General features: G+C 52.3%; 6 protein-coding genes across 6 annotated transcripts; 5 read left to right on the forward strand and 1 right to left on the reverse strand.

Moving 5' to 3' along the window:
• Positions 1 to 918: 918 nt before the first annotated feature.
• lepG-0 (Trans-enoyl reductase lepG) lies at positions 919 to 2,033 on the forward strand (the record flags this gene model as incomplete). Its single annotated transcript, XM_037325726.1, has 2 exons — positions 919 to 1,445; positions 1,496 to 2,033. 2 exons carry the CDS (start codon positions 919 to 921, stop codon positions 2,031 to 2,033), a joined length of 1,065 nt encoding a protein of 354 aa, XP_037174911.1.
• A 5,031-nt stretch (positions 2,034 to 7,064) lies between these two features.
• On the forward strand, positions 7,065 to 8,404 carry xlnD-1 (3-hydroxybenzoate 6-hydroxylase 1; the record flags this gene model as incomplete). The annotated part of the gene is made up of 3 exons (XM_037325727.1): positions 7,065 to 7,628; positions 7,681 to 8,081; positions 8,134 to 8,404. 3 exons carry the CDS (start codon positions 7,065 to 7,067, stop codon positions 8,402 to 8,404), a joined length of 1,236 nt encoding a protein of 411 aa, XP_037175884.1.
• Positions 8,405 to 9,476: 1,072 nt separating this feature from the next.
• Positions 9,477 to 11,310, reverse strand: qa-y-1 (Quinate permease; the record flags this gene model as incomplete). Its single annotated transcript, XM_037325728.1, has 3 exons — positions 9,477 to 10,573; positions 10,657 to 11,079; positions 11,244 to 11,310. The coding sequence occupies 3 exons, from the start codon at positions 11,308 to 11,310 to the stop codon at positions 9,477 to 9,479; spliced, it is 1,587 nt and encodes a 528-aa protein (XP_037175885.1).
• Positions 11,311 to 13,566: 2,256 nt separating this feature from the next.
• Positions 13,567 to 14,586, forward strand: ligI-0 (2-pyrone-4,6-dicarbaxylate hydrolase; the record flags this gene model as incomplete). The annotated part of the gene is made up of 1 exon (XM_037325729.1): positions 13,567 to 14,586. One exon carries the CDS (start codon positions 13,567 to 13,569, stop codon positions 14,584 to 14,586), a length of 1,020 nt encoding a protein of 339 aa, XP_037175845.1.
• Positions 14,587 to 15,323: 737 nt separating this feature from the next.
• On the forward strand, positions 15,324 to 16,366 carry atnD-1 (Short chain dehydrogenase atnD; the record flags this gene model as incomplete). Its single annotated transcript, XM_037325730.1, has 2 exons — positions 15,324 to 15,925; positions 15,976 to 16,366. The coding sequence occupies 2 exons, from the start codon at positions 15,324 to 15,326 to the stop codon at positions 16,364 to 16,366; spliced, it is 993 nt and encodes a 330-aa protein (XP_037175883.1).
• An 826-nt stretch (positions 16,367 to 17,192) lies between these two features.
• axe-2-3 (Acetylxylan esterase 2) lies at positions 17,193 to 18,033 on the forward strand (the record flags this gene model as incomplete). The annotated part of the gene is made up of 3 exons (XM_037325731.1): positions 17,193 to 17,631; positions 17,711 to 17,793; positions 17,854 to 18,033. 3 exons carry the CDS (start codon positions 17,193 to 17,195, stop codon positions 18,031 to 18,033), a joined length of 702 nt encoding a protein of 233 aa, XP_037175843.1.
• Positions 18,034 to 19,801: the final 1,768 nt, after the last annotated feature.

Raw genomic sequence — 19,801 nt, forward strand, 5'->3', positions numbered from 1 at the left:
AGGCCGCGTGAAAGTCGGTAAATTCAGTAGCAGGTTCGCGAGTGATGCGAGAGGCCTTCGGATGGACATCAACTTGGGTGCATGGTGACTGACAGCCCCAACGGTCCAGTAATCTACGCAAACGGGTAAATTAACCCCCTCTTCATCGCCCGCTACTATGTACAGCGAGCTATTACTGACTAGGGGTCCAGCCCAAACTCTTTTTGCCTGCATAGTGCCACCTGGCCCCCAAAGAGGAAACATTTACGCACAAGTCTACAGCACGTTTTCTCCCTCTCTTTGCACACCTTACCCTGCCATCCGATATTATTCGTCCCAATAGTATGGGAAGGTTTTGCCCGAAAGTATCATTGACGATCGTTCTCGCGACTTAGTGTCCATGTTGCAGCGTACGTGTCGTTACCCCGAGAAGCGCATTGAGAAAGAAACCCGCCGGTACAACCGATTCTAACTCTAATTGCTAGTCTTTACAGCTGAGATGCAACTTTGAAAGTTTCCAGATCAATGGGGGGTGGGACAAACCTTAGAGAATGGGTACCTGGCCAGGTGCGTTCGTTGGCTACAGAGTGAAGCGCGGGTGGGGATTAATCCACGAGTCAGCGGGGGGGTAGCTAGGCCCGTCTCATTATGCGAGGGGGTCTCTTGTAAACTCGCCGTCGGAGCTGTTATTTCGTAGTGTTCAGATGGCGACTTCATGTCAGTATTCAGGGAGCATTGCTGAATCGTAGTGTTGTTCGGAGGGACTGTGGAGCACGACGGCGATTCGGCTCAGACAAGCCTCCCGACGGAATTCTTATCCGTGATGAGGGAAGAACGGACGAGTAGTTTGTGTAAGTCTGTCTTTACCTGCATCACTACGAGAATGTTCTCGACACTTTACCGGTTGCAACGAAGTACTAAGAGTTATCTTCACAAACCATGACACAACCGTCGAAAGCGAGGAGGGCAATAGTCGTCCAGAGCCCAGGAACAGCAACTGTAGTCACGCTCACAACACCAAATCTATCACCAACAAATGTCCTCGTCAAAACAGCATGCGTCGGCTTGAATCCGTCAGACGCCAAGATGGTGCAGGCCGGCATGCCGCAAGGCTCAATGGCCGGCCTCGACTTCGCCGGCATCGTCATGTCAAAAGGCACAGATGTGTCCTCAGACATACGACCAGGAGACCGAGTGTGCGGCGTGGCCTTTGGATATAACAACAATGACGAAGCCACGGGTGCATTCGCGGAGTACGTCGTCGCCGAAGAGCATCTGCTCTTCCGCATACCAGACACCATCTCCTTCCAAGAGGCCGCAACATTCCCTTGCGGTCTCCTCACAGGCGGCATGGTCCTTCACAACACCATGAAGCTCAAGACCGCGCCTGCAGATGGCGATCGACATGTATTGATATACGGCGGCAGCACCGCGTCCGGCCTCTTCATGATCCAACTACTAAGACAGTAAGCCATCCTCCCCCGCTTCTCACAACCAAACAACCTAACCTCCCCAGGTGCGGCTTCATCCCCATCGTCACCTGCTCCCCGCACAACTTCCCCCTCGTCAAATCCACCGGCGCCGCCGCCGCCTTGGACTACACCTCACCAACCTGCGCCGCCGACATCCGCGCCCTCACCGCCGACCGCCTCGCCCACGCCGCCGACTGCATCACCACGCCAGACTCCATGCGCATCTGCTACGAGGCCCTCGGCGCCGCCGGCGGCCGCTACGTCGCGCTCGACAGCTTCCCGATCGCAAGCCACTCGCGCCGCGCGGTCCGGCCGTCCTGGGTCTTCGCGATGAGCGCCTTCGGATCCGCCGTTGATTGGGTCGCGCCGTACAAGTGCGGGGCATCCCCGGCGGACCGGGAGTTCGCGGCCGCGTGGACCAGGGAGGTGGCCGCGCTCGTGGGGGCGGGGGATGTGAGGCCGCTGCGGTACCGTGTCGTGGGGGAGACGCTCGACGATGTTGGGCAAGGGCTGGAGGGGCTGCGGAGCGGGCGGGTTTCAGGCACGAAGCTTGTGTGTATTGTGGACAAGTCCATGGTTTGAAGGGATAGACGGTGAGTTGCGCTGCGGTGGGAACTTGTCCGCAGCAGTTGTGTTCTCGTCGGAGTTGTTGAGGTTGCCGACCGCCCACTTGTACGATATGCAGAGCCAGAAAGTTTAAACCGCAGCATATACGGAAGTCCGCAGGGACCAGTGGCTCAAAACCCTTTTTTTCCTATAGCTACGGCTAGTGTGAGTGCGTATAGTAGTGCCCTCGCTTAAATAAACGTATCTAATTAGTTAATTATATATATAAACCTCTTTAATAGCTATTTATTAATCTCCTACTTATACTAGTTTCTATTTTTTTTTCCTTGTTAAAATGATAATCTAATAAGTAAAGATTTATATATATTACTATATAGTATAACCTTATTTTTTATATATTTTTCTCTCTATTATTTATTATACTTTTATATATTACTAACATATATTTAAGTATAATACTAATATATCTTTATTAGTTCTTAATAAGGTTAGTAACATAGTATGACTACTTAAAACTCTAGCTATACTCTTATCTAATCTTATTTATAACTATAAAAGCTTTAGTTTAACTAAATACTTATTTATTTATAAATATGTATTCGTTTTTATAATTATTTATGTTAACATATAACATTCTTTTTTAATAATAATAATATAAGAATAATAATAACGCTAAACTTACTTTAATATTCTATATAAAATAAACTAATAAAGTTTAAGGTATAAAACCTTATATAAAAATACTTGATTTATTATAACTTATTACTATAATATTGATTATGTAATACGTATAGTTACGTAAGCACCTTATGTAATTAGCAGTCTAGCAGGTTACGTTTCAGGTTATCTTTCCCCTCACTTTTCCCTACTAGAGGATGCAACCTGCGAACAACAACAACCAGACTCATCACAATACATCTGTTCCCTTATTCTTATCTATACAATTAAATGCTCATAAATGCTCAGAATTATTACCTTTTATCATATCATTACCACATCTATAACCTTATACTATATAGGCGCATATACCACGCCCCTGAATACGCTTATACCTGTGCTAACAGAAGTATATATTTTTAGCATAAGCTTTTATACTAACTATCTCTATAGTAATAAAGGAGCTAATTATACTTTTATTACTAGTAATCTTCCTTCCTATATAACTATATATAATACTTATTAACTTTATATATATAAGTATAAACACTCCTATTAATACCCCTAAGAAGTATAAATATATAAACCTAATTATCTATATTATTAAGCTTACTTAGCTTACTTAGTAGCCTATTAAGCTTACTTAAGCTATATAGTAGTTGACTTAAACTATATAGCTTCCTATAGACTTAAATAATAATATATTTAATAATAAGGATATTAGGAAAGTTATATAGTTACTTTTCTACTTAATTAAGCTTCGAACCTTCTACTATTTTATAAAAAGTCTTATATATCTTATAGATATTACTAACTAAAATACTAAAAGTATATATACTTCTATATACTATTAATTACTACTTACTAATACCTTTCAGAAGAAAGGTTATATTTAACCACCTACACAACCCTCAATCTGCTACCCTTAGACCTCGTCCCAATTAGGCGAAAATGATTAGTTGTAAAAGAACCTCTAAATGTATTAGCTAAGACCCCTGTAAAGTGGGGGAAAGAACCTTCAAATGTATTGGCTAAAACCCCTGTAAAATGGGGGAAAGAACCTTTAAATCTATTGGCCTGTGTTGTGGGGCCTAGGGCCCTATTGGCTGTGAGGGCCCTGCACAGGCCCCGCTGGGGCTACCTCCAGCGTAGCCAGTCTAGCCAGCGTAGCCAGCCTAGCTAGCTTAGCTAATTAACTAAGTTAACTAATAGTTAATAGTTAATAGTTAATAGTTAACAAATAATATATTATTACTAAAGATTAAAACTTAATAACTAATAATTAATATTAAGTATTTAATACTTAATAGTTAACAACTAATAAGTAATAGTTTACAAGTATTAAAAAAAGCTTATTAGCTAGTATTTTATAAAGAATATTTATATTTTAATACTTCATAATTAATATAAATATATAATATATAATATACAATAAAATAATAGCCAATCAGAAATAAATAATATTTAATATTTAATATTAAGTATTTAATAGTTAAAAATAAATATCTTATATTTAAAGCTTAATAAATAATAATAAAAAAGATAATTCTAAAAAATAATACTTAATAACTAATATAGATAGATAATTAGTAGTTATCTATAGCTAATAATTAGTATTTAGTAATCTATAGCTAATAATTAATATATAATGTTTTAATATAAATAATTAAAACTTAATATTAATAATAATTAATATAAAAGTAAAGTAAGTATAATATATATATATATATAACGTGGTTTATCAGTCAGCCAGCCGGACCAGTCAGCTGGACGTTTTTTTCCCACATACACAACAACATCTAGTATTTCTCAACCACAACGCATTAAATCAACTATTAGTTGTCGCTATCAGAATCTCCTGAGGGTTCGACATCTTTGGAATAGGTTCGCGCGTTATGCCCAGTCTCACCACACATACCACAGCGTCTCTAAGCTGGCTGGGCTCTCTTTGATGGACCCCCCTCGTTATCCTCTTGAGGTGCTGGACGTTTCCCTTTTTGTTTCCCTTCAAGCAAAACCTAAGATTCCTCTATACTAAGTGCCCCTCTAAGCTAGACCTGCGTTCTTTTAGCCCTCTAGCGCGTAGCAAGTGCTATATTTATATCCTTAAGGGTATAAAGCTGATCAGTCAAAATAGTGATTAAGTGCGCTATTACCTATACACCCTTTAATAATTGCTTAACTGCAGTAATAATTAGTGTTAGTAAGCTTCTTTAATAAATAGAGATATAACTTTTAATAAAGTTAGACTGTGAGATAGTTTGTTATAGGTTAGAGGGCGTTTGTAACTGCTAAAGTAGAGGTGTTGAAGGGTTGGCTATAGGAGGTGTAGGCGTCTGTAAATATATATCAAGCTTTTTGATGATATGGTCTAGGTCCTATGGTGAAATTCCAGCGCCTTAGAAAGCAGACCTGATGTTTTCTTTATTAAAAACCTTATTATGGGCCTAGTGGAAGGTAATAAAGAACTCAGACTTAGTGATGTGATTTATAGAGGCTCTGATGAATTAGTTGATTTCATCACTATATGCGCGTTTTAAAGGCGAATAAAGGGTGATATCTAATAGCTGTAGTAGATATAATAAATATGCAGGCATACTAATAGTTATAATATTGTTCTGCTTATAGTAATTATTGAATTCAGCTGATAAATAGCTCTTATAGCTATTAATAATAAGCATCTAGTAGACGCCCTTCGTTTGGTTCTTAGTGTGTTTATTAAAGTGTTTAATCTAGTTAAGACCTATCTAATTATTTGTCTATCTATTAGCAGTAGGTTTAATCACCTAGTTACCTAGAAAACCTGATTCCATAGTCTAACTAGTAAGGTGATATACACCCTTAACAATTATAAACAGAGGGATGCACCACCCACCTAAATTAATATATTTAATAACTATAGCCTATTCATAGTTGCTAGGCTGGACAGACTTTGCTTTGCTGCGTTAATCAGCATATATAACCACTATTAACATAGTGATCATACCCATCATAAAGCCAGTTTCATCAAAATTATATAGGTCCCCCTCTTAGATGCTATACTTAGCTATTATGTTGCATAATAGTGTAAACCACTTTGATATAACCTCAGGATCTTCTTAAAGAGCCCTTTAATAATTATATGGACGATTAAACTTGGTTTTCAGAGTAGGCTGTGAGTCCACAAACCGCCTAGCCTATCACTTGCCAACAGGCTCGCTATTACGCGCTCTCAGCAGGAGATTAGCTATATCTTCCACACCACTGAGGCGGAAAGGAAATCCTCTGGAATCCTGTTTAATAACATATTAGAAAAGTGTTTTCTCTTTAATCAGATTGAGTTTATATCGTTAGGGTTGAGCTTGTTTGCGTTGCAGTTAGTTGTTTATTCTATCAGCTAAGGTGCTCTTTAGGATACTATAGGTTTTTGCAGCATGCGAAATGCTTAAGTTATTACCTGTAGCGCGTGTCGATCGGATCGCTTCAATTGCGAGAATGACTTTGTCTTCTTGGGTGTAGATTGGCATTATGGTTGTTGAGATTTTACGCGTCAAAGGTTTAAGTGATTTGGACGTAAGAGTGTTTAGAAAAAAACGTCCGGCTGACTGGTCCGGCCGGCTGACTGATGAACCACGTTAACCGTTTAAGAATATAAGTGAAAGGGATTACTGCTATATACGAGAGGGGTGGGCGTAAAGGGTTTTGAGCCACTGGTCCCTGCGGACTTCCGTAGCATGGGGGAAGCGTAGCAATCTCGCATCCAATCTCCGATTCACACGTGCGCTAGCTCGGGTACAAGCCTTTTTCGTATTAGAAACTGACAGTCTGTGTGCCCGGATGTCGGGACAAGCCCCGATGTCAAAGTCCTAGCGCTTCGAGTAGAAGCCGCGCACTCGGATCAGTAATCTACGCAGTCGGATTAGACATTGGTCTAGCCTCGCAAGCGCATGCAGGCTACAGCCCAGGCGCACGACGGGCAGAGCACTGTCTCGACTAGTTCAGGGCGATACAGACTGTCTGACCCGCCGGTTCGGATTGATGCAGCGAAGAACTCTCCCGCCGCCACGTCTCTGACAACCTAAGCGGGGACCCTGAAAACCTTAGAGTTATACCCGGCCGCCTGTGGTGCTGTTATCTAAGTAGGTTTCCGCGGGTTTCACGGGCGTTGGGGAGTCGCCGTGTTCGCGAGTCAGGTGACGTAGACGTAGCCGTAGTCTTCTCTTCCGATTCCGAGAAACCGCGGGAGCGAGCGTCTGGCGGGGACGAGAACAGACCACAACCTTGTCTGACGTAGTCTCTACGACCTGGCAGCTTCTGTCTCAACAACGGAGGTGTATCACGAGGAGACCTTGTCCAAAAGTCCACATCCAGGCCCCAACATCGCGTACTTACTCGGTGACACGATTCATAATGTCTTCACCCAAGGTCCTCATCATAGGCTGCGGCATGGCCGGGCCGGTAGTCGCCTGCCTGCTCAAACAGAAAGGCTACGCCCCGATCATCTTCGAGCGCTCCCCGGCGCCGGCGGACGTCGGCGCGTCCCTGATGATCTGCCCCAACGGGCTCAAGGTGCTCAACCTGATCGGGCCCGTACCCGACTGGCTTCTCCAGAACGGCCCGCCTGTGCTCGAGCTGTGCGACTACAAGGCGTCGGGGGAGGTCCTCGGCCGCTCTGACGTGCCGACGGAGTTTGCGAAGCGGTACGGGCAGCCGGCGGTCGGCGTCAAGCGGACGCTGGTCACGGAGTGGTTGCGGGAGTTGGCGGTGGAGAGCGGGGTGGAGGTACGGGAGGGCTGGAAGCTGGAGCAGATTCAGGAGGGAGAGGATAGCGTGACTGCGTTCTTTGAAGGGGGGAGACAGGAGACCGGGTGTTTCCTGGTGGGGTGTGATGGGTTGAAGGCGGCGACGAGGAGGTTGTTGCTGGCGCGAGGGGGGATTGAGGAGGGGACGCCATCATTCACGGGACTGACGCAGGTGAGCAGACTCTCTGACCTTCCTCATATCATGAACACTAACCACAAGACAGACTGCGGGCATTTCCCCCACGCCCGAAGCATTCCGCAACACCCCCGGCGCGCGGAACTGGTACGGCGAGCTCAGCCACATCATCAGTTACCCCATCACCCACGACAAGACGTCCTGGGGGCTGACACTCCCGGGCAACACCGAGGAGGAAGCCGCCTGGGGCCTCTTCGGCGACGAGAAGCGCGCCGCCGAGAAGGAGAAGATGGCCGAGATGCTGCAGGCCAAGAACTGGGACCCCGTCGTGTTGGGGATGGTCGCCTCGGCGGAGCGGCTCATCAAATACGGCATCTACGACCGCCCTGAGCTCGAGCCGGAACAGTGGTACTCGGGCCGGTGCGTCATGGTCGGGGACGCGGTGCACCCGACGAGTGTGCATCTCGGGCAGGGAGCGAACCAGGCCTGGTGAGTTTTTGCTGACGATGATGTGTGTTGGGTTGCGGCTGACAGGAGATAGCGAGGACTGTTACTACCTCACGAAGGAGATTCCGGATTTTGATGCAGCAAGAGAGCTGCGCACGGCTGTGCTTACGCAGGCGTTCAGGGCGTACGCGACGAGGCAGCAGCCGCACACGTCGCTGCTGGTCAAGGGCGCGCGGGCGGTTGGGCTGGCGCGGGTGGCTGCGCCTGAGTTCTGCGCGCAGCGTGACGAGGCTGTGACGAAGAGCATGGCTGATCGGGCTGGGTTGCAGAAGAAGTTTGATTTTACGTATTCAAGGCCGTTCTGAGATGGTTCCGGTTGCCTCGCAGTTGAGGTACGTGGTTTTGCAAGCATGGAAAGATGCCGAAATGAGAATAAAAGCAGACTGTCCCAAAAAAGAATCGTATTCAATCGGCGGCCGCGTCGATGATTAGAGGCTACTTACATCGTTCTCTAAGCTGTTTTTATACGGAGCACCTGCCATGTGTTGAAGCGGTGTCCATGAGCGGCACCGAATATGCTCCTCAAGTGTACGCGCAGGTTATTATTGAAAATTACGCTCAGTCCAGCATTATAGTCAGAAACTAACGATGATACAAGACCAAAATTCAGAAAATCAGAATGAGTGACGGTGAACAAACCCAACTCCTTGTCAATGGTAGTTATATGCGTTTCTCAGATCAAGAAATTGTACGCGCAAAGAGAACCAGCCAACATTGAAGAATCATAGTCCCAAGGAGAGGCTACAACCTACACAAAGCGCTAGTATACCCAACACAACGTCAGTCAATCGCATAATGTAACAAGACGTCAAAATAAGAGTGCGTCACACCCTGGCTCATATGAACCAACACTTTTAGTCGGGCAGTAATTCTCTTCCTTCCTGATAGGTAGGTATCCTTGACATGGGCAGGAAACGCCAAGAGACACGCATTATGCGTCATGCTGGTGTCTGTCGCCAAGTCGAACAACACATTTCCAATTTCTGCCTTACGGAACTATTTGACAGTGTCGTTTTTGTTGGGTCGGGAGACGAGCTTGCGTGACGATGCTACAAATTTTTATTTCCGGAGTCTGAATGAAGTGACGCCGATGAGAAAAATGGCTGTCGTTTTTATAATCCGTCGTTTAACGGAACAAATATGGATGCAATGTGCAGTGCGTCAAGCAGTTCCTTCAAGCCACGGAAGCACAGTTCAAAATTCGCGGAAGTTGTCTGGCCGGACAGACCCACTTTAAGCCGGTCCGACTCCGGCTGAACGGGTTGAGCACCGGAGACGAGACAAGTGCCAAACATGTGGTGAAGTCGTAAAAGGGATATCAATTAGGAATGGTACAAACGTTTCTACAAGGAAAGAATACTCAAAACACCGAGGTAATCAGACATCCGTCTTTCGATCGTGGACAAACGGCCCTTTTTCCGAGCCCCTCCCAGACGAGTCCTTCCCGGACGAACTCCCCCTCCCAAACGGCTTCGTCTCGCTCCCCTCCAAGTCGACGCTCGCCCGCCAGCCCATCCACCACGGCCCGCTGAACAGCTCCTCCATGCGCTCCATCGGGATGCCCTTCGTCTCGGGCGCCCACAGCCCCAGCACGACCAGCCCGACGGCGCACACGCACGCCCAGAAGACGTACGCGCCCCACACGTCGAGGGTGACGAACATGTTGGGCGTCGTGCGCACGACGGCGAACTGGAAGAACCAGTGCAGCGACATGTTGGTCGCGTAACACACGCTGCGGATGCGGGTGGGGTAGATCTCGGTGCCGTAGAGGTACTGCACGGTGCACAGGCCGATGGACCAGCCGACGGCGTACACAAAGACGGAGGCGATGGCGGCGTCGGAGGCGGGCTTGTTGGTGCCGTCGATCCAGATGCCCATGTAGACGGCCATGTAGACGTGGGTGATGCACTGTAGGGCGAGGCCGGTCATGAAGCAGCGGCGGCGGCCGAAGACGTCGACGAGGCCCCAGGTGAAGACCATGGTGAAGACGAGCTTGACGGCGCCGTAGGCGCCGCTGGTGATGAGGGAGGTGTTGTCGCCGACGACGCCGGCGTAGCGGAAGATCTCGGGGATGTAGTAGGTGATGCCGTTGCCGCCGGACCACTGGGCGACGGTCTGCATGACGGCGCCGAGGAGGAAGCGGGTGCGGTAGGTGGGGACCGTTGCGATCTCCTTGACGAGGGCGAGGGTGGAGGTGTCGGCGAGGATCTGCTGGCGGGAGCGGAGCTGCTCGTGGATCTCGTCGAACTCGAGGGACAGGGTCGGGTCGGAGCGGTCCGAGTGGCGGAGCTTGGCGAGCACGGCGAGGGCCTCTTCGCCGCGGTCCCGGGAGGCGAGCCAGCGCGGGGTGTCGGCGAGGAAGAAGGAGGCGGCGAAGGCCAGGCCGACGGGGATGAGGGGGATCGCGATGACGAGGCGGTACTGCATCCTAGTGGCCGCTAGCGTCGCGTTGGCGGCGTAGTTGATGAAGAAACCTGGCGCGGGAGCCGGTCAGTCGGATGTTCGCCGAGGGACCGGGCAAGTCCCGAGGGTTGATGGATGGGGGATTTAGGCTCACCAATGGTCAGGAACGATAGCAGGATGACCATGTAGATGCTAACGACCATGCCGCGCGACTTGGCCGGCGCGATCTCTGACAGGTAGAGCGGCGCGACGACGGTGAGACCGCCGGCGCCGAGGCCGCCCCAGATACGGGCGAAGAGCATGAGGCCGAGGATGCCGGAGGAGAAGACCTGCATCAGGACGCCCGTCATCCACACGGCGATGAAGACCTGCCATGAGCGCAAGCGGCCGAGCCTGTCGTTGAGGGCGAGGGCGATGATGGAGCCAAAGGCGGCGCCGAGGACGCCAAACGACGAGATGTTGGCCTTGCGGTCGGCGAGGCCAGACTCGTTGCCCTTCCACAGACTCGACACGAGGCCAAAGTCCTCCTTGAAGGAGGTCAGGCCCGTGGACGCACTGAAGCCACCCTCATCGTAGCCTGTGTTGTTGGACCCATCAGCACACTCACTCACACATGGACATGCACACCGCGAACGGAGGAGGAGAAGGGTTTGCGGTGGAGAAGGTGACAGATCACGGTCGCGTATGCGGTGACCCGACCTGACCGCACAATGGGCTGGGGGGCAGAGGGGGCAGACTCACCCTTGGGGATAGACCCGCACGCGATAACAACAATAGTCAGCAGATAGTAGGCGTTGAAGTCGACCATTTTCCCGGGGTAAGACTTCTCAGAGACAGAAGATCTGGGCCGGGGGTGACGGCTTTCGTTCGAACGCGGTTGCGGGCGCCAGAAAAGGGGAGCGCGGCGTGGGTTTGTAGCAATTGAGTTGTTCAAATGCTGGATTGAGATGAAATGAAGAGAGAGAAAAAAAAGTTTTTTTTGTCCAAGTGTCTGTGTTCGCCCCCTATTTCCGACACGCAATCACACCACGTCGCCTCCCCCGTCGCCTCACTCTTTTCCTGCCGTCGTCGTCTTCTCTCTGCTTCTCAACAGCAGCGGCAGCAGCAGCAGCAATCGCGGGGTTGCACAAATCCTCCACGGGGTAGGTCGAAGGATGGATGCAGGCCGCCGCAGCAGCGCCTCTCGCTTGCCTCTTCTCCGGATTTTGGGCCCTGGTGGTTCCAGAGGAGAAGGCCCAACCCCACGATTTCGTTCAGTGGACGATCGCTTGCGGAGGAGGATCTCGTGCAGGGCGGGGTGGGGGATGAAGGGGGGTGCAAAATATCGGACGTTGACCGAACGAACTGTGAAGGGGGGAAAAGATACCGTCAGGATGGAGGCAGAGAGGCTGCACCTCAACAGCGTGAGGAGAGAACCTTAGTAATGATGCTGTGCTGAAGTGCTGCCCCCCACTCGGGAGTTGCGTTCATCCAGTGAGTGCCATTGCCGTCACATCACCGATCCAATGGAAGTGCCGCGCCGGGGGGATAACTAACGCAAGGGACGAGAAGTAGCTCTCGCGCTAAACAGAGTGGTGGGATACTTTGGCATCTTGCGGTATTCCCGGCCCGCTTCCGGAAGACAGAGGTGGTCTGGGCTTTTCTGTTCCCTCAAGGTTCTCTCTCTGCTTATCTAAGGCGCTTACCTAAGGCACACTGTCAGTACGTACATCTCCATCTTACATAATGCAAGTCACTTGTATCTGCAGCAAGTACCGTGTTCACTCACTCTCTCTTTCACTCGCTCAATCTCATCTCACAGCTCACCCAGCTCGGTCAACTTCCGGCAGGACGGCCGCCCACAACATGCGGCCCGCAATGACTCGTGGCGATGTCAGGAAAGGGTAAAAATAAAAAAAAAAATAAAAAAAAAGAGGCAGAGAAAGAGAATTTCTGCCCTGTTTGATTCTGCTCAGCGGTGCTGCCCTCACAAACGCGCCTGTAGAGACGCCTGGAAACGCTACCGCCCGCCCGCTGTTGCAATGCCCCGACCCCGTCAATCCATGCAATGGACCTCGCACTGGCCGATGCAGATGCACGCCCGTCGGCCATGTTCCTGGGGGACGGAGCCACTTCTCAAAATAGTTGAAGCCCATGTTCGGATGGATATGCGTGTAGTGTGTGTATCCGTAGTCTCTACACACAGTAGTTGCGCGCAAAACCCAATACACGCCCAAACCAATGGGCATTGACACTCAACACCACTCACACTCTTTTCACTAGGCTCTGGACTCTGGTCGAGAAACACGTCGGTCATCCTCCGAGGCGACACCGCCCACCGAGGATCAGATCTCCTCCAAAACCAGAAACCTGCACCTCACCTCTCTCGTCTGGTGGCTTGTCGACGACACCTCAAGGTTTTAGTTTTGCAGTTTGGCCCTCAACCACCTCCACTATCGCTCCCACTGGCGCGTCTGGCCTTGCCTCGCCTGCCTTGCTCCTCGCATCTGCCCTGCTGGAGACTGTCCGAGAAACTGCGGGCTCGCCCCTACATGATCAGGAAAACCTTCTTACGGATACGCCTGCCCTCGTCGAGTGATATGCGGCTGCAACTCAGATGATCCACTCAACAACCCGGACAGTCGGCGGATTCTCAGCAACCGCAATGGGCCGACGTCCATATGTGCAGGCGCACCGCCGCCGTCATCGCCATCGTCCGCAGTCGTTGCAGCAGTACGGATACCACCACCAGCAGACGCAGCCAGTACCTGCGGATCACCGAAACCCCGGGCTTCTCCTCTTGTCGTCGTTGTCGTCGTCGTTGCCGTCTTCGGTCCAGTCGCCAGTTTGTTCTCGCGAGGAGAAGGATTCATCCCTTCCATGCCTTTCCAGCAAGCGCCCTTATTCCACCACCACCACCAATACCACCACCGCTGCTTCCCTAGACACTCCTCACCATCAAATCGGCATCAAGCCCGAGCCTCGACTCTATCACTCTCCCCCCGCCCTTTCCTCCTTCTCCTCCTCATCTCCCACTGATAGGGCCCTCCCCGCCGCTCTTACACAAAGAGCAGCCGCCCTCACAATGATCCAGAGGCGCATCCTCAACGCACACTCCCACCTCTACCACCACCTACGAACCATCATGGCTCTCCTCCAACCCCTAATTAACCCTTCCTCCTCCTCGTCGAGGAACGACAAAGTAATACCAACACTCCTCACACCCGCCCGCCGCCGCCTGACCCTCCCGGAGCGGATCCCCCGCGGCGCGTGGGACTCCCACATGCACGTCGTCGACCCGGCCGCATATCCCTTGGCACAGGACGCCGTCTACTGCCCCGCGACGCACCGCCTCGACCACGCCCTCGCCTTCGAGTCCTCCGTCGGCATCGACAACATCGTCCTCGTCCAGCCCTCCATCTACGGCACAGACAACACCTGCCTCCTCGACGCCCTGCGCGCCCTCGGTCCCCGCCGCGGCCGCGCCGTCGTCGCCTTCGAGCCCGGATCCGTCCCACAGAGCACCCTCAAAGAGTGGCACCGCCTCGGCGTGCGCGGCGTCCGCATCAACCTGTCATCCGTCGGCAAATCCCTCACCGCCGCCCAGCTCGAGGAGTTACTACTCAAGTACGCGGAGGACTGCCGCCCGCTCGACTGGGTGATCCAGGTGTACATGCCCATGTCGATGATCCCGCTCCTCGAGCCGGTGGTGCCGCGCCTCGGCGTGCGCGTGTGCATCGACCACCTCGGCCACCCCAGCGTCCAGGACATGCCCGCGCGCGACCCGTACTCGATGCGGGGGTTCCGGGCGCTGGCGAGGCTGCTCAAGGCGGGCAGCACGTACGTCAAGCTCTCGGCGCCGTACCGGCTGAGCAGCATGGCGGACCACAGCGACCTCGAGCCGATTGCGCGCGAGGTGCTGCGGCTGCGGGGGAGGGACAGGGTGATTTTCGCGACGGACTGGCCGCATACGCGGTTTGAGGGGCTGGATATCAGGCCGTGGATGGAGACGGTGCTGGACTGGTGTGATAAGGATGACGTGCTGGTGGACAGGCTGTTTAGGGGGAACGCGGAGGATTTGTGGAATACCCGGCATGCCAGGTGACGAACCTCAAACAACGGCACTGGTGTTTGATTTGGAGCGGTTTCTTTCTTTCTAGCATAGCGCTGCGGATGCATTCGTGCATCTTGGATGGTTTTCTTCCCAAGACCAAAGCAACAATTGCGTCGAGGACGACGAATGACTCATGACCTAAAGAATAGAATATTCTAATACGATTACGACTTGCACACCTACATTGCTTGATGATGTTACTTTGAGCTTATGGTATTTGTATGTTATTGGAACTTTGGTATTGTAAAAAAACCGGCCATTGCGGAGTTTAGTTGCGCGGGATTCCGGGGCACCAAAACCCGGTCAGAAAAGACGGGAAACGCCAACAAACCATTGGCCCAAGCACTCTTCCTGCTAAGCCCTATGGAAAGTGGCCAACCACTGCAACAAGTGAAATCCGCGTCGTGTGGCCGGGTTTCAGCAACGACGTTTGGCCGGGAAATGGAAATGATAGAAATACCGTTGATGGTCCGCCTCCGTAAACTCCATGAACATCGCCAAGATATGGGCGGAGATGGGACATGTCTGTATCACTTCGAGAGGAAGATGAATGGTATAAATACTGATAATATTGACGCAAATATGTGAGAATAAATGTAACAGAGCATCAAAAAGCCTACACCAAACGTCGCAATAAACTTTACACTACCAAATCCCGCCAAGACCTATCATCTCATATCCCAAAACTCTACTCACATCTCATTCAACTCCAAAAGAAATAGAACAAAATGACACTCCCATCTTTCTTCCGCAGCTGCGCCGAGCTCCCCCTGCCCCCCGCCTCCTTCATCGCCGGGGGCACTTACATCGTCACCGGAAGCAACACCGGCCTCGGCTACCACTGCGCGCAGCACCTCATCCTCCTCCACGCCGCGCGCGTCATCCTCGCAGTCCGCTCGCCCTCCAAAGGCGATGCCGCGCTCGCCGCCATCCGCGCGCACACTAACCAGCCTGACGCCGGCGAGGTGTGGGAGCTCGACCTCGCGTCTCTAGCCTCCGTCGAAGCCTTTTGCACACGTTTGGGCGAGTTGGACCGGCTTGATGGGCTGGTTGCGAACGCTAGCGTGGCGCTGGACGAGTTTGTCAGGACGGGGGACGGGTTGGAGACGATGGTGGGCGTGAATGTGGTTGGCAACGGGCTGCTTGCGGTGCGGGCGCTGCCGAAGCTGCGGGAGACGGCGGGGAGGTTTGGGGTGAGGACGTGTTTGACCGTTGTCTCGAGCGGGACTGCGTTTTTCACGAAGGGCGGCGGGCTGGATGCCGTGGAGGGGAATTTGTTTGAGAGTCTGAGTCGGGAGGACCAGCGGAAGACGGGTCTGGGAGCGCATCGGTACGTGGTGTTTGCATCATTTGACTAACACCCTAACTAACACGCTTTAGATACCCCCTCTCGAAGCTGATGCAGGTCTACATGGTGCGCCGCCTCGCCTCCCTCCTCCCCGTGTCCGAGACGGGCGTGGTGATCAACGTGCTCGACCCGGGCATCTGCGCGACGGAGCTCGCGCGCAACATGCCGTGGTTCTTCCGGGCGTACGTCGGCGTGATGCGCGTCGGGTACGGGATCAGCGCGGAGCAGGGGAGCAGGAAGCTGCTGCACGGCGTGACGGCCGGGGAGGCCAGCCACGGGGCGTTCCTGGCGGAGATGGAGGTGATGGAGGTGCCCGCTTGGGCTGCGGACGAGGCCGGGCGCCGGGTGCAGGCGCGGGTTTGGGATGGGTTGGTGGAGGTGCTGGGGAAGAGGGGGTATGTGGTTGATGTTGGGGGGATGTAGCGGGGGATAAGGCGGGTTTTGCAGTTTGGGGAGTGGTTGAAGGGTTGATTGGATTGTCATGTCTTTGGGAAATATTCGCCTCGTTTGATCTAATGTAGCTCATCAGTTGACATGCCTATTGTGTTCAAAGATTGGTTTTGGTGTGTCCAGTCCTGCCATATTGGGGAATCCCAGGCGCAGACGACACCGACTCTGCGGTCTTGGGACGTCGCCCTCACCAAGAAAAAAACTCCACGGACAAATTCCCCATTTTGCAACAAAAACGCCGTTTACCCCACACTCAGAGTCCCACGGGGAGAACAGTGACTGACAGGACGGTCAGAAATCCCCAGGTCCCAACTGGCTGGCGCCCATCTGCCGAGACAAGACGCCGGTGCGCGTGCTGTGTGGTTACAACCTCCTCTCCCAGCTTTTTTCTGGCAGAGCACCTGTCCGAGTTCCGCAGTGTGTTTGTTACCCTCCGAGTTCCGAGGCCTGGACGAACCAGGAAATAATAGCCTCTGGACGACAACTCCAGCGACTTCACGGCGGGAAACAAGCTTGTTTTGGGCGTTTCTTTTTTGTTTTGACGACGGGATGGGATTCGCTCCACGTGAAGACCGGGATGGGAAACCTGGGGTTTGCGGGGAAAGATTGATGCTTTTGACGTCGAATCTGGGGATGTTCGGCTGCTGAAGAGAGAGAACAGCAGTGATGCCAATTCCCATAAGAACACAACTCCAAGTCTTGTTTCGACGAAAAAGTTGAGAAACCACCCGCCGCAATCTCCTCACCTAAATCTCGGGCTCCCACACCCTCCCCCTCCAGCCAAAACACCGCTCCAAACATGCGTCCCACAACCCTCCTCCCCCTCGCCCTCCTCCCCGCCTCCGTCGCCCCCCAGTCCCCCCTCTGCCCCCTCACCCCCTGCGCCGCCGTCCACGTCCTCCTCCTCCGCGGCACCAACGAGCCGTACCCAGGCTTGCAGCAGCCCATCGCCGAGGCCATCTGCGCCGGCTGGGACTGCACGTGGGCCAGCGTCGAGTACCAGGCCGTTTTCCACGACTACTGCGACTCCGTCGAGGGCGGGATCGCCAGCACTGTGAAGGCCGTGACCGAGTACGCCACGCGCTGCCCGGGCTCCAAGATCGTGCTGTCCGGCTTCTCGCAGGGCGGGCAGGTCGTCGGAGACCTGCTCGGCGGCGGGGGCGGGACTTTCAGGAGCCAGAACTGCACGCAGGAGGGCAGCGAGGGGATGGCGCCGGACGCGTTTCCTGGGGATCACGGTGAGTGCTGTGCTGCTGCGCCTGCCCGGATGAATGTATATGCTGGTGGAGACTGATCTGCGATTTCTGCGGGATGTAGTTGCTGCTGCTCTTATCTGGGGCTCGCCGCGGCACGTTGCGAACCAGACGTATAACTTGCTGGTCGGGGCGCGGATGCAATCGGTAAGTTTTGGTTTGAAATCGAGGAGCAGAGGGATAAAGACTGACACGACGGCGATGCAGGGCTTCCCTAGGGAGGGCGCGCAGCTGGAGTCGCTTAATCGGTGGTCTGCGCGGCTGAGGGACTATTGCAACGACAATGATCCGGCGTGCGCGCAAGGGACCAGCTGGGAGGCGCATGAGAGCTATGGGCTGAAGTATGCCGAGGACGCTGCTCAGTTTGTGAGGTTGAAAGTGTGTTGAGTTTGAACATGGTCGTAATGTTTAATGAGATGTGGTTAGCAAATGCAGACAAGTCGGAACCGAGTCAAAGATAGTTTGCAAAGTTAATTAATTCTATATGCGCCGAGTTGCTCTTGTGAGTGAACTCTAAGTTTAATGTTAGTCAATTACTTAGGGTCAGCCTATCACTAATGATTGAGGTCGTTGCAGACAGACAGGCACCTAGACAAACTCAACAGGAGCATATAAAAAACCTAAGAAGGTTGTCTGAGTGGAACGAACGTAAGACAGGAAAAAAAGTGTTTCAACAGCAAAAGTTTACCCAACTTAGCAAAAGATTGCCCCCTCACGGGATTGAACCGTGGACCTTCTCATGTGTCGCATGTATACGAGTGAGACGCTCTACCACTGAGCCAAAGGGGCGGGATTGCGATTACATAAGTGCGTGTCTTACGTACGTACCTATGAAGGGAAGGCGCATCCAGCTCAACGCCTGCCAAAGTTTGGCCCAAGCCATTCCGCGTCTCTTTCCGTTCATCCATCAACGACACCTCCCAACTACAACCGCAACCACAATCTCCCATCTCCCAGTCCCATCCGCATCTCCATTCTCAACAAACTCGGCCATCTTCCACGTCTCACCCTGTAACATATTAGAGTTTACAGCAAAGTTGGACCACCATCTCGCCATGCTCGCCGCCTCGGCCCAAGTCCGCATCAGATCAACAACCTCGGCCATCCACCGTGAGGATGCCGGTGACCCGGAGCCACATTCAACCTGCCCCCAGCCCGGAAACGAGTATCCGCCAACGGGCGTCGGCGCAGAACCATGTCCCCACTTCACGATCCTCGCGAACGGTTTTCTTCCCTGCGCTTTTTGCATGTGTAAAACCAGCGAAACTTACAGCGAGACGCGCAGAAAAGACGAGGGGAAAAAAAAAAAAAAAAAAAAAAAAAACCTGAACGCGGGGACGCCAAAAGTCTCCAGACAACTTCCCGCGAAAATCATTCCATATTCGTCCTGCCATCGCATCTCCAGTCTTGGCAGAAACCACTCAAAATTACTCAAAAATCTGCAACATCCAAGGCCCTCCCCCATCGTGAGCATGGATTCACCTCCCCCAGGTCCATCGGGATCGGATCCCCCTCCCGAACCTCGTCAACCACCCTTCCTCGGACCCTGGCCGTGACATTTGCAATGGATCCCACGCCAGCTCATCGCACGTAATCATCCACGCTCGCGCCGTCACAAGCCAGACGAACGCAGAACGCAACCCGCTCACCACCACCGCCGAGCCAGTCACCATCCTGCCAATATCAACATGGACCAAACACAACCCCGGCCTACGCTTGCGGAACTTCGGTCCTCCGCCGCCAAAGATACCCCGAGACTGGCCCAAAACAGGCGCCCCATATCGGCACGTGTCCCGTTCGCTGCGAGACTGGGAAGAAATGGCAATCAGGAAGGGGGTGGCGTGTAACCTCCGGACGCCCATCTCGCATATACGCGCTAGTGCCCCCAGATTTTCCAAGAAATCCAGACTTTCCCTCCGTTTTCCCCTCAACCTCGCGCCTCGCGGCCCAGACGCATCTTCATCATTGACGGTTGAGTCTCGGTCAACTTCCGACGGGCGGTGCGCAGAAAAACCTGGAGAGGGAAAAACGCTTGCGACGCGCGCCGTTGATCTGATCACCGAAGAAGCGAGGAGGCGAGACCGCCGCTAAAATAAACGGTCATCACAGTGGAGGATCCAAGAAATATCCCAGACCACAGCGCTGCCACGCACGT

Source organism: Colletotrichum aenigma, assembly GCF_013390185.1.
Source record: "Colletotrichum aenigma strain Cg56 chromosome Unknown KSG_Cg56_contig07, whole genome shotgun sequence".
Taxonomy (NCBI): Eukaryota; Fungi; Ascomycota; class Sordariomycetes; order Glomerellales; family Glomerellaceae; genus Colletotrichum; species Colletotrichum aenigma.